Source organism: Megalops cyprinoides, chromosome 1 (assembly GCF_013368585.1).
Source record: "Megalops cyprinoides isolate fMegCyp1 chromosome 1, fMegCyp1.pri, whole genome shotgun sequence".
Taxonomy (NCBI): domain Eukaryota; kingdom Metazoa; phylum Chordata; class Actinopteri; order Elopiformes; family Megalopidae; genus Megalops; species Megalops cyprinoides.
This window is the reverse complement of record NC_050583.1, coordinates 12,882,632-12,899,322: the sequence shown is the minus strand read 5'-3', so window position 1 is coordinate 12,899,322 and position 16,691 is coordinate 12,882,632. Positions and strand designations below refer to the sequence as shown.

Genomic DNA, 16,691 nt, shown 5'->3' with positions numbered 1-16,691 from the left:
AAAAGTACAGTAGGCCGACGTTTCCTCTGAATACTGGGACGGATTCATTTTCTACGCAAAACTGATTTACGTATCGCAACACGTTATTTAGAATCTAACGGTTTTCGGGCTAGGGTGAAAACACACACAGAACACACACACACATACATTAAGGCACACACATACATATAAGAGGGGGAGAAATAAGTAGCTAAAGAGCAGCAGGCTTTTTATTTTACAAAGTGAGGTTGGACAGTGTCTCTTGTGCCCAGTGTTCTGACCCGTTTAAGGAAAACGTACTTTCCGCGCCCTCCACTCTCAACCGGTATCTTACTGACACCTACCGGTGAAAACAAATTTCACTGCAGTCTGCAGGGTACAATGGCTACGAATGGACGGACAAACGAGTGTACAATATAACGACGGATTACAGTACTCCAACTATGCATCTTTATTTTTTATTCCAATAAAAGCTCTCTGTAAATCTAAAGTATGCTATGTTGCATACATTTCTGTCGGGCCATTACACGTTATATTAAATATGAAAAAGTAATCATTGGAATGCAGTTATTTGGTGGCATTGGGCAGCGATTTAGGTAAAATACGCTACTAAAAAGTTATTTTTAAAGTAACATTATGTGTGTAAGGGGTCACAGAGTAATACCGCAGAAGCTCTAATGTCTGGACTGCAGCCGCAGGGCCGTGCCCTCTTACGCCGTGCACAAGTATGCGGAACAGCACGTTTGAACAACACCAACGCCAACTTCCGAGTACTTATCTTCCCAAAACACACCCTCCTGAAAGGTAGGCAGAGTAGGCGGTGGTTCTAACTGTCTGGTTACCTGTTACCGTTTTTTATGCGACTGTCCTCCTGGACGTGAACGTGTACAGTTAAATCGAAGCGGGTTTTTCTACGATAACCTTGTAAGCGAACTTCTGGGACGTCGGGGTAATATCGAACATTAAGTGCGGTAATCCACAGGAACGCATCCAAACATAACTCGTTGAAATTTGTCTACCTGTGAGGACTTGCTGGGAGACCATTTCTGTTTCAAGCGCGACCGGAGGAAGCCGGGAAAAACCAAAGAAGACTGCGAGGCATTTCATTTTTTCAGTTTAATGTGCTTCTTTAGGATAACGGACTAATCAAGTGACAGAAATGAGCGGGGGGAACGAAAGGGCAGCCCGTGCTTTGAAAGAAATTCTTCAAAGGCCAGGTAACCACGCCTGCGCAGACTGCGGAGCAGCTGGTAAGTAAAATAACTTGATAATATGTACTCGCTGCTGTAACTCGCCGGCGTGAAGTTATTTCAAGAGGGAATAGACAAGCGCTGGCACGTTCGAGCAGAGCCATAGCCCTTAAAGACCTCCTCAATCCAGTTGGAATACTATGAGAACTTTGAGCACAGCCACAGTCTTAAAAAAGTGATCGTACACAAGCATATATCTATTTTATTTTAGAATACCAAGGAACTTGTTGCAAATGATTTAAAATGATCTTCTTCGTTGTATCGTTTATGGTTTGCAGTACTGTATAAGTAAATAAATAAATAAATGGGAGTCACTCCCATTTCTAGATTGTATGAATCAGGTTTTTGGTCAGTAATACGGAAATGAAAATCAAATATGAATATATAGACTTAGAAATTAAATTCAAACAACACAATGGAATTCATGGGAGTTCTTGAAAGTTTTCTCGAAAAAAGTCCTTCACACGCAAATGACCGTTGTATTGTGCTGTATTGGATTGGACTGTTCTGATGATGAGGAGAGACTAACTAGTTAGTAAGCAATGGTCTTAGTTCTTTGGACACCTCATGTGGCCAAGGCTTCTGAAAGGCTAGGGAATGGAAAGGAAAGAGAGGAAATAACATTGTGAAACTGTGTTACAATGTATGTTGTATCCATTTTTGTGTGCGAACATTGCAGTTTTGCATTCATTATAATTCCAGCAGAACTGCGGTGGGTTACAATGGATTTAAATAATTTAAACTGGAATTGAAAGGAATGAAATCAGGCTGGAAATGAAGGTGTTCCAGCTACTTGGAGGAGGTGTTGAGTTGGAACGCCCCCCCCCCCCCCAGTACCAGTACCAGTACTGGAGGTACTGGAGGTTGGGAAGAAATATAAAAGGGAGGAGGGAAAAGAGATGGGGCTGGGATGGTGAGAGGAGTCTACTACTATGGGAAAAATATATGAGCAAGATGGAGGAGGAGGAAGAGAAAGACGAGAGCAGAAAGAAAGAGATAGAGCGTTATAAAAAACAGGAAGTTTCCGAGACTCGCCATGGAATTTGCAATGAGATGAGAAGTTACTGCACGTGTTGGGACTTGCTGAGAACTCTTTCTCTGTCTCTCTCTCTCTCTCTCTTTCTGCCTGTCTCTCTCTCACTCACAAACACACACACACAGAAACACATGCAAACACATACAGGACCATACAAGGGCATACATGCATGCAAACATCACCAACACATACATACATAGAGCCATGCCCATAATCACATGGCCAGCTAAACTAGCAAAGTCAGCCATTGTATTGCCTTAAATGTTGTGTGCTTCACCCAGTTAAACTCCACAGAGTGGCCCCAGGCAGGCTGGCTGTGTGGGGTGTAACTGCATTAGTAGAGAGCGGATGTAGGACCAGGCTGAAATGCACAGTGTAAAGCCACAGCACTGACACTCTGATGGCCCGTGCTCTGCCAGAGTTATTTATAACCTGCTGGGTGTTGACACTGAGAACTGATCTGCGGTTCCCTGCAGCATGGAGCAACACTGACCCTCGCTCCCACGCTCACTCTCTCTTTCTCACATACACATATACATACACACACGAGTGTACAGACCCATGGACACGCATACACACATACTGTATATATATCCACATATCCACACACAAAAACATAAACACACATACATATACACATGCACATACTCACACATATACTGCGCACACACACACACACACACACACACACACACGCACACACATCCATGTGCAAGTGCATACACACACACAAATATGCACACATACAAATGCGCACACACACAGACAGACATAAAAATTAATGCTGCCAGTCACAGTTGGCCACGGTCTGTGTACAGCTACACCTGAGCAAGTTCAGAATCAATGATTTGTTTCTGATTAAAAGACAGGAAATGAAGTGTACTTACTGAGTATACACATAAATCAGTGAATGCTTAATGCATGATCCTTTGTAGCCATGCAATGAATATGAAACATTCATATGATTTCACAGGACTGACAAGATCATTGTATTTTTTTCAGAGAAGCCTTATCTGTATGCTTTGTCATGAAAATACTCATACTTTATAAAATCAACATCACTGTCTCGAGTATTACAGTCTTCCATATCACTTTGATCTAGTCATGAATGTACCCATTCATTCAGTTGTACTTTCGATGAAAACTTTATTGTTTCTTTTCCTTCATAGTTTCATTCACATTTTTGCTTTGTAGCCATTTGGTAAAACTCATGAGTGTCTCTTTCTGCGAGTGTCTCCTATGTGCTTTGCAGGAAAAAGTGATGACATCACTCAGACACATATCAGGGAATTGTGGTGGTGGTGGTGGTGGCATTGGGGGAAGCTGTTGAGTACAATGTGGTTACAACAGTCTTAACATGTTGACTGGTTGCCGTGGATCCCTGCACACATATTAGTGACAGGTGGAAAAACCGACGAGGCGATTAAAATTAATAACAGCCTCTGGTCCTGTGAAACTGGAGAAACTTAGATCCCCATAGGTGTGGGAACTTCCCATTGATTTTAATTATTCTCATTCTCTTCTGTTTGCTGTTCGCAGCGCTGGCGACATAACAGTCTGCAGAGTGAATGAGATATTTTTAGTGGTTCTGATTTAAACATGATACCATCAAGCTGTATCGCAGCAGGAATGCTTTGGAAGTGCAGAAGTCCTCACTCATTTTATGACCCCGTCTAGGTCATCAAAGCTCGGGTGTGAAAGTATAGCATATAACTTTGTGGCCCTGCACTGTGGAGTCCACAAATCAATGAGCAGTAATGGATTTGCTATTTTATCACATGTGATTAAATGTGTGGAGTAGGTAGATGTTTGCATTGTCGTAGCCACTTGTGACACTATTATGCCTTCAGTGAGAGGTTGTTAAGCATATACCATTCCCATGTTCTGTATATGAATTGGTTTCACTCAGAAGTGGGGTTTCCATTCACAGTTTTTGTTCACCCTGAAGTCAGTGTGAGAACACAAATGCATTTGTTTTCAAGTAATAATGGAAATTTGTTCAAATTATATACTCCCTTTGAAGGTTCTCAGAACATGTCACAGGAAAGAGGTGTGACTCACCTCAAACACCACCAATGTGTAGTACTAACCTGAGTCATCTATGGTAGCCATTTCGTGCCAGGAGGTGATTATTAGATGTCCAGACTGAAAAATATCCTTCCTCTCTGTCTCACTCCCTCTGCTCCTCTCAGACCCAGAGTGGGGCTCCTGTTCCCTGGGAGTGTTCATCTGCTTGGCCTGCTCAGGGATTCACCGAAACCTACCGGACATCGGCAAGGTCAAGTCCCTCCGCCTGTCGCGATGGGAAGATTCGGAGGTGCAGGTGAGCACTCTCAAATTCTAATGCAAACAGACTCAAACCCTGACTCAAACTCTCTAAAGCTTGGTTTGACAGAACTTTTTATTTCTAGGGGATTTTTATTTTATTTTTATCATTTCTAGGTAATTTCTATGGATTTTTTTTTTAATCTAGGGCCAGTGAACCTTTTATTGTAATAATTCAAACACCTTCTGTGGTTCCACTGAATTTTTGCTTGAGACATTAAGCTAAAGTATGGCAAGCCTCAAGTCACAATCAGGATTTATCCTGCCCACCTCTCCCTGCCCTTGAGCTGTTGGATATTATCCAAATGTTTCATTCAGCACATTATTTAAAATTTGTGGGGTCAAGGTAATTATGGTAACTGTTATTACAAACCTGTAAGGCTATAAATTACATATTACCCAGTAGCATCTGCCCAATTACTTCCTCTCCTAATAAGCTGTGCCCTTTGCCTGTGTGTCTTTCAGTTCATGGCAGAACATGGGAACGAAGCAATGAAAGCCAAGTATGAGGCTGTAGTTCCGGTCTACTACTACAAGCCCACACACAAGGACTGCCAGTGAGTCACAGTGGCTCATTACCTTTGACCTCATGCCCTTTCTGCTATTGCTGCTAATACAATGATCTTAATTTTGCTTAGTCTTCATATCGCATTTGCCGAGTTGCCGCTCATAGAAAAAAATGTGCTGGGATGTGGTACAGTTCAAACTGAAGCAGTGGTTGCTGATCCTCTGTGACTGGGCTCCTTAAGGCCTCTCCTGCCATGCACAGAAGCAGCATGTTAGCACCACGTTTGCTGCATGACAGAGCTTGTATGCGAAGATGTAAGGGATACCCTTGTGGACTTGTCCTGTGGAGTCCACTAATCGATATGCAGTAATGGATTCGTTATGTGTGATTAAATGTGTGGAGTGGATGGACGCATTGCCACTCCTGTCATCACTCTCATGCTTTCAGCACTGGAGCAGTCCTGAGACGCGGTATGTGGATCTGCACGCACAGAGACTGGCTGCAAAAACAAAAAACAACAAGGTCAACAGTGCATATCCTCCCCACAGTCAAGATGCCATGTAGATCAAATGAATGGGATTCTGTCTGCAGCGGCAGCAGCAACAGCAGCAGTTCTCTGGCACTTTCATAAATGTTCCCTTCTTCCCAAGTCCCCCTTAGCCTTTGGTTAAATCCAAGCGTAGTCACAGGCTGACATACTTGTTGCCATGAGAGACAAGAAGGGGATAATGAGGATTCTGCACTTGTTTCCTTTAACAACAAAAAAAAAAACTTCCCAAGTTTTCTTTTCCTCTTTTTTTTCTCCGTTTTTTTATTTTGCGAGGGGATTGCATCATGCAGTGCAGCTGTCGTTCGCCCAATGAAGAGATGTTCATGTAGCTGTGAATCGAATAAAGGGACTGGATCCTGTGGGTGTGAAGTCTTAAACAGAACTCTGAGCGTTTCTGCTGCTGAAAGAGGTGTGATCTTACCGCTTCCTGTAGCGTGGTTCTTTGAACAGGTTCGCGCGCTCAGCCTGCACTGCTAACAAGGAGCATGGTGGTTCTCCCAGAGTGTCTGATAACGAGGTGTTACACGCTCCGTATTGTTCCTGCTGTGTTTGTCATCTGACTTGGGAGCTGGAGATTAAGACTGGGAGCGAATGTGTCAGTCTCGTGTTGCATCGCGATGAGTCATTTAACACTTCCTCTCTTATCAGGGTACACGTTATTCTGATGTGCTTTGTCCCCACCCCGAAGTGATTTTGAAAAACGCCCAAAAAAAAAAAAAAAAAAACTTTCACATCATGGCGTCGCGTTAAGTGGGAACATATTGATCACAGCCGGTACCCAAAAAAACTTCCTCAAGAACTTCCTCATCGGCCTCGCTCACCCTCTGCATCTTTAATGAACAATTTGTCCTCTTTCCCTCTGCATGTATTTAAGAGCGAGCGAGGCTCTCTCGCAGATCAATAGGCTGTCGGGCGCTTCCTAATTATATCGCGAGCGCGGCTCGTCCCTCGGTAATCAGCAGCCATTAATTCTCATCAGCGTTCCCCGGGCCGCAGTCCTCGCCGCGTGGCCGGCGTGTCATTATCCGTGCCTCTCTCGCTGCAAATCAGCGCTCTGAGTGGGAATGGAGCCGGCTGATTATCCCACTTGACCTTCGCCGGTCCGACCGGAAACAGAAAGGGGGAAGACGCTAAGCAACAGCTGAGGGCTGCGCTCGGCAAATGTTAATGGCCACTCCAGAGGGTGTTGGCGGCGGCCCCCCCCCGGGGTGTGCCGTTTCCCGCGCCTGGCCGCACGGATCCCTTGTAATTAGCCTGCTGTTGCTGCGACAGGAGTCTACGAGTGTCAGCCAACCACGGCGCCATCTGGGCTTGAGAGTCCCAAGAGGACTCCTCCAGTCGTTGCAATGACCTGGCGTCTACAGTGTGACAAGATGTGTTGCTTCTTAGATGTGGCCCTGCCTGTTTTTTTTTCCCATACTGGTCCAGTAAAGTGCTTGCAGCATGGCTCTTAACGGTGGGAGAATCTGGTCCCGGTTCCACAGTGTCGGTGTGCTTTCACGCGCTTGCTGTTCCTCACAGCACCCTCTCCAGAAATCCTTCCAAGTGTTTAGAACTTTTAGACTGAAGGAGTCTTTGTTCAAAATGAGCCCAAGCAAAGGTCTATGCTTGAGTCCTCTACATTAGTTGAGTCCCAGATCACTCTAATACTCCTGTTTGCTATCACTCGACATTTGAGAGTGCGTCACCCTCCATATTACGTTTGTCAGAGGTGAGGGCATGGGGTAATAATTAGCTAGCTGGCTGTATAACCAGAAAGCCAACTTATAAAGATCCAGGTGGTTTACTAGCCAGCTTGTCACATCTCCAGATGACAGGTGTTGCTTGACAGGCTAATGATTTCCAGTTATTGATTGCTTAGATTTTCCTTTATTTGAAAAGGTTGTGAGGCTTACTGAGCTCTGCTTTTGTTCTTAAACAATTCTTTTATCGAATGCCGTTTTTGCTACACTTTGAATGAGAACAGAGAGTGTCCCCAAGTGAACATTTTATACCTCTCGCTTTCTCATCTCCCCTCCTCCCCATACTATTTACTGACTCACTGGTCCAGTCGGTGATGTCAGAAAAGTGATGTCAGATCTTGTGGGGGCCTCTGGTGAAGGGAATAGGGGAGAGGAGGCAGTTTGGGACAAAGCTACAGATTATGGATTTATGAGATTATTCTATTTCATTATTCTCTTATTCTTGTTCTTTGTGTCTCTTAAAGCTTTGGTTGCATGCTTTCTTTTGCTTTGTGCTGTGTTTTATGGAGCGTAGTGTGTGCATGCGCATGCATGCATGTATACATGTGTGTGCATGTGTGTGTGTGTCCTAGGTTTAATGGAGTGTCTGTGTCTGTGTGCAGGGTTCTGAAAGAGCAGTGGATCAGGGCTAAATATGAGAGGAAGGAGTTCATGGAGTCTGGGAGGAAGCTGACCTACGAGGAGGGTGAGTGTAGCGGCATAGCGGCATCCTCAGTCTACAGCGTTGTCGTACACCACATCCTGTATGACCTTTTCATCACGCTCGTTACAAAATAAAAAATCTTTATCATCCTGCAACAGTTCATTTTGACACTTTCAGTGCACGATAAAGCAGTTTAATTTTATGACGATGCGCTTTCTCAGTGCTGTTGGTGTAGTGCAGTCAGTTTATAGGGCATTTAAATGGCACATTTATATAGAGGGCTGTTAGAGTTTGATGGTTCATTTGTGTACAGTAGTCTTAGTGTACGACGATAGATTAAATATACTGTTATCACTGTATAATGGTTTGTTTATAGGCAGTTTGTATGCAGTGTCATGGTGTTGACAGCACAGGCTGGCAGGTCTCTGCTGTCTTTTTGGGGGGGTGTGTGTGACAGTGGTGTCACGGTGGCGTTGCAGGGACCAGGGACGGCATGCTGATGAAGAGGGGACGGGACAACGGTCAGTTCCTCAGCAGGCGGTTCGTGCTCATGGAGAGGGAGGGCACGCTGAAATACTTCACCAAGTACGACGTGAGTCTGGGCTGGGGCCGACACCCCGGGTCTCGCTCACCGGTCTGGCAGTGTTGTTAACCTAGTCTGACACTGTTGCAAATTCAACTTGAATGGATACAGCTTGGATCTTTCATGTTAGAAGTTCCTCTGGATAGGAGCGTCTGCTTAATAAATGTAATGTAAAGTCTAAGCGATTGTTAGCTTAAGCTCATGCTTCTTTGAGGAGGCACCCTGAGAAGCGATTGTCATTTCTGTTTCCTGTGCTGCTGCACTGGGTTTCTATACCATGTCCCCCACTTCCTCCATTGCTACATTTCACTACTGATCAAATGTCACTTTGGGGCTGCCTCCGCTATCATTGTATCATACATTATAAATAAATCACGGACACGTGTATTTCTGTTCAGGGCTGAGAACCTTTGGATTGGGTCTTGGGATGATGAACAGTGTCTATCACAGAGCACCACTGTGTTGTAAAAATGGAATATTACAAAGGCATAAATGCAGGGAGTTCATATTTTGAGTAGTTCACACTGAAATGCATACTTTGGGTCCGGTAAAGAGGCACTTCTATACGTGCTTCATTTGACACCCGAATGGTACGGAAATGTGAGCGCTATGAGGAAGGCATGTCCAGACTGGACTCTGGCATGCAGACTGAAACTCTCTGCACATCTCCTATGTAGTATGAAACCAATTACTCAAATCCCTGAATCCCCAAGTCCCTGCAATAATTCTGTTTAATCACTGTTTACTTGCATGTCATTCTTGATTCCCATGGCCTTTGAACAGTTTTCTTGCAGGAGATGGGATTGCTTTGTAATTCCTGACGACGCAGTCAAAGCATAGCAGGGCTTATTTTTTTCTGTTGTTCAGTTTTGACCATATAGGCTCTTAAAGTAGGTCACACTTAAAAGAACCTCACAACAACACTGCATGAAATATTCAGGTGTAACCCAGGGATTCAAACAGACTACATTAAGAGCGCTTTAGCCAATTTATGCCAGGCAAATCACTTAGTCAGACTCACTTAGATGCCAAATTTAGATGGTAGTTCAACTATTGTTGCCAATTTAAAAAAAAACAAAATCCTTTATTTATAAATTACCCGTGTTTGGCAGTGGCTCCTGCACTTATTTGTCTGTACAGTCAGAACTAATTCACTACAGTTTGTCTTCCAACACATAGCAGGCCAAACGAGAAGACCTTGATTAACCTTTGAACCCTTCACCTCCACCACAGGCCAAGGAGCCCAAAGCGGTAATCAAAGTGGACTCCATCAATGCCAGTTTCCAGCCAGAGAAGATCGGGAACCCCAACGGGCTGCAGATCACCTATCTGAAGGACTACAGCACCCGCAACATCTTCTTGTACCACGAGAACGGCAAGGTGAAACAGGAGCGGGTTGGAGTAACTTGTTTCACTCCCTACCCCTGTCGTGTATCCTCCAGATAATCACCTTCTCTGCTCTGTCCCAACAGGAGATTGTGGACTGGTTCAACTCCATCAGAGCCGTTCAGTTCCATTACCTGAAGGTGGCCTTCCCAGGAGCAACTGACGCAGAGGTTGGTGCACCGTGGTTGTGCTCTTCTTCCCCATTCTTATTGCAGGACCACGCTGGTCACACGGCACCTCTCTCTCAGTCCCTGCATCCTTGTGTGTTCCATCTGTGCTCGAAAGCAGAAAGACCCAGAAATTCAGTCAAAACCACCACAAATCTTTTCCCAGATTCACACAGTACCGTATCTCAGCAAAGCTGCTTTTCCCCTTAAGATGGCTTGATGTGTATTTCTACTGAATTCAAGAATCGTTTTATCGTAATACAGTTCTGGAGTCGTTGTATCATATTTTTTCCTTTCATTTTGAACAGCACTCCTTGGACAGTTTTGATTATAACGTTGGGTCACTTGTAATGTGTGGCTGCATTTTTCAGAGAGGATTTGTTCCTTTTGATTGAAGAGGAGAGAATGAATCTCTTGACAGCTTTGATTGCATCTAGGGGACTAGGGGACAGTGGCATGACAGAGGTATATCCAAGTGAGAGTTATCTCCTCTTGTCTGTCCCTCAGCTGAAGCCCAAACTGACCAGGAACTTCCTGAAGGAGGGTTACATGGAGAAGACGGGACCGAGGGTAAGCTACTGAGTGCTATCCAACATGACTAACTGTGACATCTCCTGCTGTCTGTAGAAACAGCTGTGGAGAGCTGATTGTTCATAAATGCCTGTGACAGAGTATTGCGATCGTGGTTTATGATTAATGACAAGCATGCGGTAGGTACACTGTCTCAGCTCCACCCCACCCAGAGTGCAAAGCATGTTCGCTACAAAGGATTTTCTGTTTAAATGGTGGCACCTAATCCACATAATAAAACTACTATTGTTCCTTTACTAGCAACAAAGGAAACATTCAATGCACAATAACAAATATGTGCACACCTTGCCTTACTCTCTTGATGAGGCAGAGGATGCATGCAACGCCCTGTGTTTTCAAGGGTACAATTACATTCGCCTTGATGAGTAACAGTCGCCGTCGCAGTCAGCAGCGCTGAAGATGCCTTTGTTTTTCCGTCCAGGACTTCCATTTTTTAACCAGCTCTCAGAGCCGTCAGTCAGCAGAACTCAATGAAATCACACACAGATGGATATGGAGCCGAGCGGAGACTGTTTAGCGTTAGCAGTTTTCTCACCGGGATAATTGGCGGCTTCGTTCCTGAGGAACGAGCCGCCGCGGCGCGGGCCGCATTGTTCCCGGCAGACGCGCGGGAGAGCGGGGCCAGTCAGAACAATGCGCTCGTCACTCAGCGCACAGCTTAATTCCTACATGTCCATCAACAGGGGGGAGAAAAAAGGCAATCGTGCTAATTGAGTTTGAAAAACTGTGTTTTTAAATGGGGGCTGGTGCGCTCTTGCAGAGCTGTGGAGCTCCGGTATGGAGGCAAACACAGTGAAAGAATCAGATGTGTGTACAGAGAGAAACCATGAAAAGCAGAAAAGTAAAGAAAGACAAGAGCCCGTGACGCTGGAAAGTTACAGCAGGCACTGTTCTGTCAGCAGAAATACTTGCATGTGTTTTGGGGCCTGCTCTCTTACCACATTGAAACAGGTGTTTACTCGGTTGTTGTTAAGAGACAGTTGCAGGAGACCAGGATCAATCTCCCTACAAGAGTAATCACCTGTGTTATTGACAGTTGTCTGATGTGGTGCTTACAGAAGCGGTCTTGAAACCAGAAGGTTGCAGGCTTCATTCCTAGGTGAAACACTTCCATTGTTCTCTTGAGAAAGGCACTTTCTGATGGTGAATTGTTTCAGTTCCACTCTGGTTGATACATTAGCTACGTGAGTTGTCCTGGACAATGGTGTCTGCCGGACAAATACAGTGAGTAATGTCATGTCCCCTCTCTGTCACTCTCTCACAGCAAACAGAGGGCTTTAAGAAGCGCTGGTTCACTCTGGATCACAGGCGGCTGATGTACTTCAAAGATCCGCTGGTAAGACAAGTGTCCTGCTGCCAGTTTTCTCAGGAACAGCAGCGATACCACCAACAGTCTGTTCTATGTTTGAACATGCTTTGGATAGCATGCAGATGTGTGTTGTTGTTCTAGCTGTGCAGATATTTTTGTGTGATGCTTACATCATATGCCTCCTATTTAATTTGCTGGTTTTCTTTAGCTTGAACAAGCTTTGAATAGCTTTCACGAAAAAAAAGTGTATAAAGACATTTTATTGTTGTTATTGTTGTCAGAAGTGTAAATGTAGCCTTGTATAGATGCCAGTAGTAGAATACGTAAGCGTTTGCTCCGCAATGTGGAAAAAGCTGCCAGGTCATTACACTCCTCAGTAAAGTCTAGCTTAAACTACAAGCGTGTGGCTTGTTTTTTATGTTCTCAGACATTTTACTACTGTTGTTGTATGTTATGTTAAACAAAGGCTTATTTCATATGTGTGAATGTGTGTAGACGGTGTAGCTAGCAGATGCATCTGTAATCTGAGATGAGATAAAAAGAGCCCACAATGAGGCAGAGCAGCTGTGGGAGGAAATGACTACCGGAGGCTTCCCTGAACTCGCATTAGGCCCGAATTAATTAGAACAAAAAAAAACACACACACACAAAACAGCAAGATTTTAATTATGTATTGCTTATCACGCCCAGATCCCTGCACGGAGTCAATTAAACATGTCTGCTAGCGCTGATCCCTATTTCAGGACAATCAGAAAATAAATTGAAAATGTAAACTGATAATTGGATTAATGATTTGGCAAGAGGCCTGTTGCAGCAGCAGCTGGGAGGCAATGGGGATTCAAACCCACAAGCCCCTGGGGTTATTTTGGGGCCATGCATCCCTTATGCGGCGCGATGGCCATGTGGCATTGGGATCCCTTCTCTCACTGTGGTCTTGTTCTTACCCAGGATGCCTTTGCCAAGGGGGAGGTGTTCCTGGGCCACAGGGACCTGGGGTATAGCGCCAGCCCCGGCCTTCCTGCAGGCACCCACTGCAACGGAGCCTGGCAGTACGGCATCACCATAGTGACGCCAGACCGCAGCTTCCTGTTTACCTGCGAGACTGAGAGCGAGCAGCAGGATTGGCTGAACCACTTCAACGCCGTCATCGGGACCACGATGACACCGCAGGAGTACTCCAGTAAGCAACGCTCTTGGATCGTCTCCAGCTGTATCAGTTTGTCTGCGGATGTCAGCCTGGCTGTGTGTTTGCCTGTGTATGCGTGCGTGCAATGCATGCATGTGCGCTTGTGTGTGTGTGGGTTTGAGGGCTATTGCAAGTGCATAAGGAGTGTATATATGCTCCAGTGAATGACAAAGCGTTGCTTGCTTTCGCAGTGGAGGCTCTGTTCAAGCACAAACACTGATGGACATGAACACTGCCGTCCCTTTGTGGTCCCCCATCACTTGTCGACTCTTCAGTGACCAGGTGGACTTCTTCACTGTTTTAACCCTCAGCTGGCTCACACCGGTTCATCGGTGCGCCAACCACGGAGGCCTCTGCTGCATCATGGGAAATAAGACTGGAACCGGTGAGGCCCTGGGCAGCTGAGAGATGTGTTCCGCATAACTACCTACAAACAAATACATCTCCCAGCATCCCACCAGAGGTGCCTTTAACTAAACGAATGCTTGTGACCATTCACTGAACTGTTCGGACTATTTTATGGTACCCTCCTCTGTTAGTGGCATGTGTGCTCTGAATGTTTGCTGACAGAGGGGAACCGCTCAAAAAGGAATCGTATTCCAAACACCTCCAGTACCATCACAGACTTGGGCAAGATTCTTATGTTGCAACTCATGTGAAACTCGATGGAGTCATTTCAAGGCAGTGTAGATCCCCCTGACTGTTCATCTAGATAAAGGCACCTTTGGCTCAAACATCCTGATGTATTGATCGTCATAGTATCACCCCTCAGTCAAACAGGGCTGATAGAGAGAAGGGGGTGGAGAATCACCTGTATTATCACCTGTATTTATGAAACTGAAGGGAAGCCCAGACCACAGACCTGACTGAACTGTAACCCACTTTGGTACACTTTCGTTATGATGAGTTAAAGCTGGCTAGTAGCGGATCATAATTTTGTTTTGCTGTGGACCTCTGTTTGAAGACGGAAACATGACCACAAACAGAATCACTCTAAATCTGTTGATGATACCGCCCTTCAGAGTATCTGCACACTAAGATAATTTTTATTGCTTTTATTTCAGCATGTTTGCCAGGCTGATTCAGCATATGATGGTTTCCATGCCAACCCTTGAATTTCATATTTGATTCTGTATAATGAAAGATTATACTGCTGACTTTCATTTGAAAAAGCAAGCAGTTCTTCAGAACAAAGCATGGCAATGCATTAGGGGTTTATGAAATTGTTTTAATCTAATATTCAATTTTAATAACCTCAATTTTAATAAGTTATTACACATACGGCCTCACCTTTTCTGAAGATCGCACATTGAGGTCATGAATGCATACATTACAAAAATGAAGAGTTGATGAAATAGAAGAAAATTAATGACTTTTCTACGTCTGTCGAATCCCAATTAAGATGCATCATTACCAGTTCATTACTGAAGTAAAGTTTTTTAGAGCACATAAAGATTTCAAAGACTTCTCTGGAAAGACTGACACCTGCTGGCAGTCTATTACAGTTATTCCCTACTCCCAGCTATATGCAGTAGTATATCTGATACATTAGATAATCCCTTGGAGAAGAGCCTCTGCCAAATGAATAAATAATGTTAAAACTAATAAATCAATAATAATAAAAACAGTGACTTTTAATATAGCCCTGCCATGTGTAATGAGGTGGCAGAAAGTACTGGTAGTTATTAATATTGGATGTTTGATTAAGATGGTTACGTAAGCCCTTGAATATTTCATTGTGAAACCAGGGCGCCCCCTAGTGGTATTTTTTTCAGATCTTGGTATGACAGCTGGGTCATATCATTTGCCTTACTTCAGTATATTATTGCACAAATTATTTCAATTACTCCAATTTAATTATTAACTTTACAGAAATGTCCTATACTTTTCAGTAGGATCTTCAGTATTTAAACTGGATGTTTTAAAAGGGTAGAAATTCAGGGTCTTATGAATATTAAAAGGAATCTTCTCGTGTAATCTGTTATTCTTGCTCATGATTGTATTATTGTTTCATGATCTATAAGAACATGTAGAGACTACAGCTGAATAAATCTGGTTGAATTTCAACATAAGGACCTGATTTCTGAGATTTCCCATTCACTGTATTGTGAATAGTAAAACATAGTAAAACTCAGTTTTTATGGCTTGATCTTTTTGTCCAGTCTTCTGACCTGGCATTCTCTGAATGGGCCCGCAACATGCTGTGTCTCTTGACGTTGTGCTGCTGTGAGTCTTCTTCCTATCATGTGCTAAAGAGTTGATTAAAAAATGACCTCTGAGTGATGACTAATGAGTGCTGTGTCAGGCCTGCTCTGGCATGCTCTCATTCACTTTGCTCTGCAGTTTCACCTGGCCCCGCCCGTAGCTGTCCTTAGGCATTGATCACAAGTACGAGCAAGTGTGAGAGCAGGTCAGCAGAACAGAACAGTCTAAATCTGACCATAGATTCGCGGTTCTCTCTCAGGAAACCATAGGCCTTCTGTCCATCACTCTGCACATTTGCTAATGTTTTTTCTTATGTGAGGTTTGGTGTGTGTGTGTCTGAGTTTGTGTGTGTGTGTGTGCGTGTGTGTGCGTGTATGTGTGTGTGCGTGTATGTGTGTGTGTGTGTGTGTGTGTGTGTGTACGTGTGTGTACGTGTGTGTGTGTGTGTGTGTGTGTGCGTGTGTGTGCGTGTATGTGTGTGTGCGTGTATGTACGTGTGTGTGTGTGTGTGCGTGTACGTGTGCGTGTGCGTGTACGTGTGTGTGTGCATGTGCGTGTATGTGTGTGTGTGTGCGTGTGTATGCGTGTATGTGTGTGTGTGCGTGTGCGTGTGCGTGTGCGTGTGCGTGTGCGTGTGCGTGTACGTGTGCGTGTGCGTGTGTGTGTGTGCGGATATATGTATGTGTTTTTTCATATGCATTATGCATTCTGCTAGGCTGTGCATTTGTGGCATGCCTGTAATTGTATGTCCATTTTGTATCTGTGTCCTTTTAAACCTGAGGAAGAGAAGGGGGCATGAGAGCAATCGCTTAGTTTGGATATGTGCAAAACTGCACCCGGGTGTTCAGAGACGCGGAGGACGGCCAAGCCACATGCCTCGTAAATCCTGCATGTCATGCGGGGTGGCACCTACGTGAGAGGGGCGAGAGGAGAGGGGCACTGGAGGGAGACGCTTCAGTATAGAATCCACATCCCAAATAAGGGACGCATGAACAGGACTACCCGGGTGCCTCATGCCGGAGGACCACTGAAACAGAGAGCGCGAGGTGGTCCGGACTGGAGCGAGAGAGAGAGATTAGCGGCGAGAGGAACGAGGAGAGCTTGAATTCTGGGAGTCAGGGGGAGAATCTGGCTGCCGTTGGGAGATTCGGCTCTAGGGCCCGCCAGAGACTCCGTTACGGGACACTAGGCTGGGAGGAACAGGCATAAATCGTCAGCCAATCTGCCCTCA

At 44.8% G+C, this 16,691-nt stretch overlaps 1 protein-coding gene across 1 annotated transcript; it reads left to right on the top strand.

Moving 5' to 3' along the window:
- Positions 1-782: 782 nt before the first annotated feature.
- zgc:92360 (uncharacterized protein LOC436988 homolog) lies at positions 783-15,190 on the top strand. Its single transcript, XM_036529388.1, has 11 exons — positions 783-1,229; positions 4,458-4,588; positions 5,056-5,147; positions 7,993-8,075; positions 8,513-8,625; positions 9,850-9,996; positions 10,089-10,172; positions 10,677-10,739; positions 12,025-12,096; positions 13,018-13,249; positions 13,447-15,190. The coding sequence occupies exons 1-11, from the start codon at positions 1,139-1,141 to the stop codon at positions 13,473-13,475; spliced, it is 1,137 nt and encodes a 378-aa protein (XP_036385281.1). The 5' UTR covers positions 783-1,138; the 3' UTR covers positions 13,476-15,190.
- Positions 15,191-16,691: the final 1,501 nt, after the last annotated feature.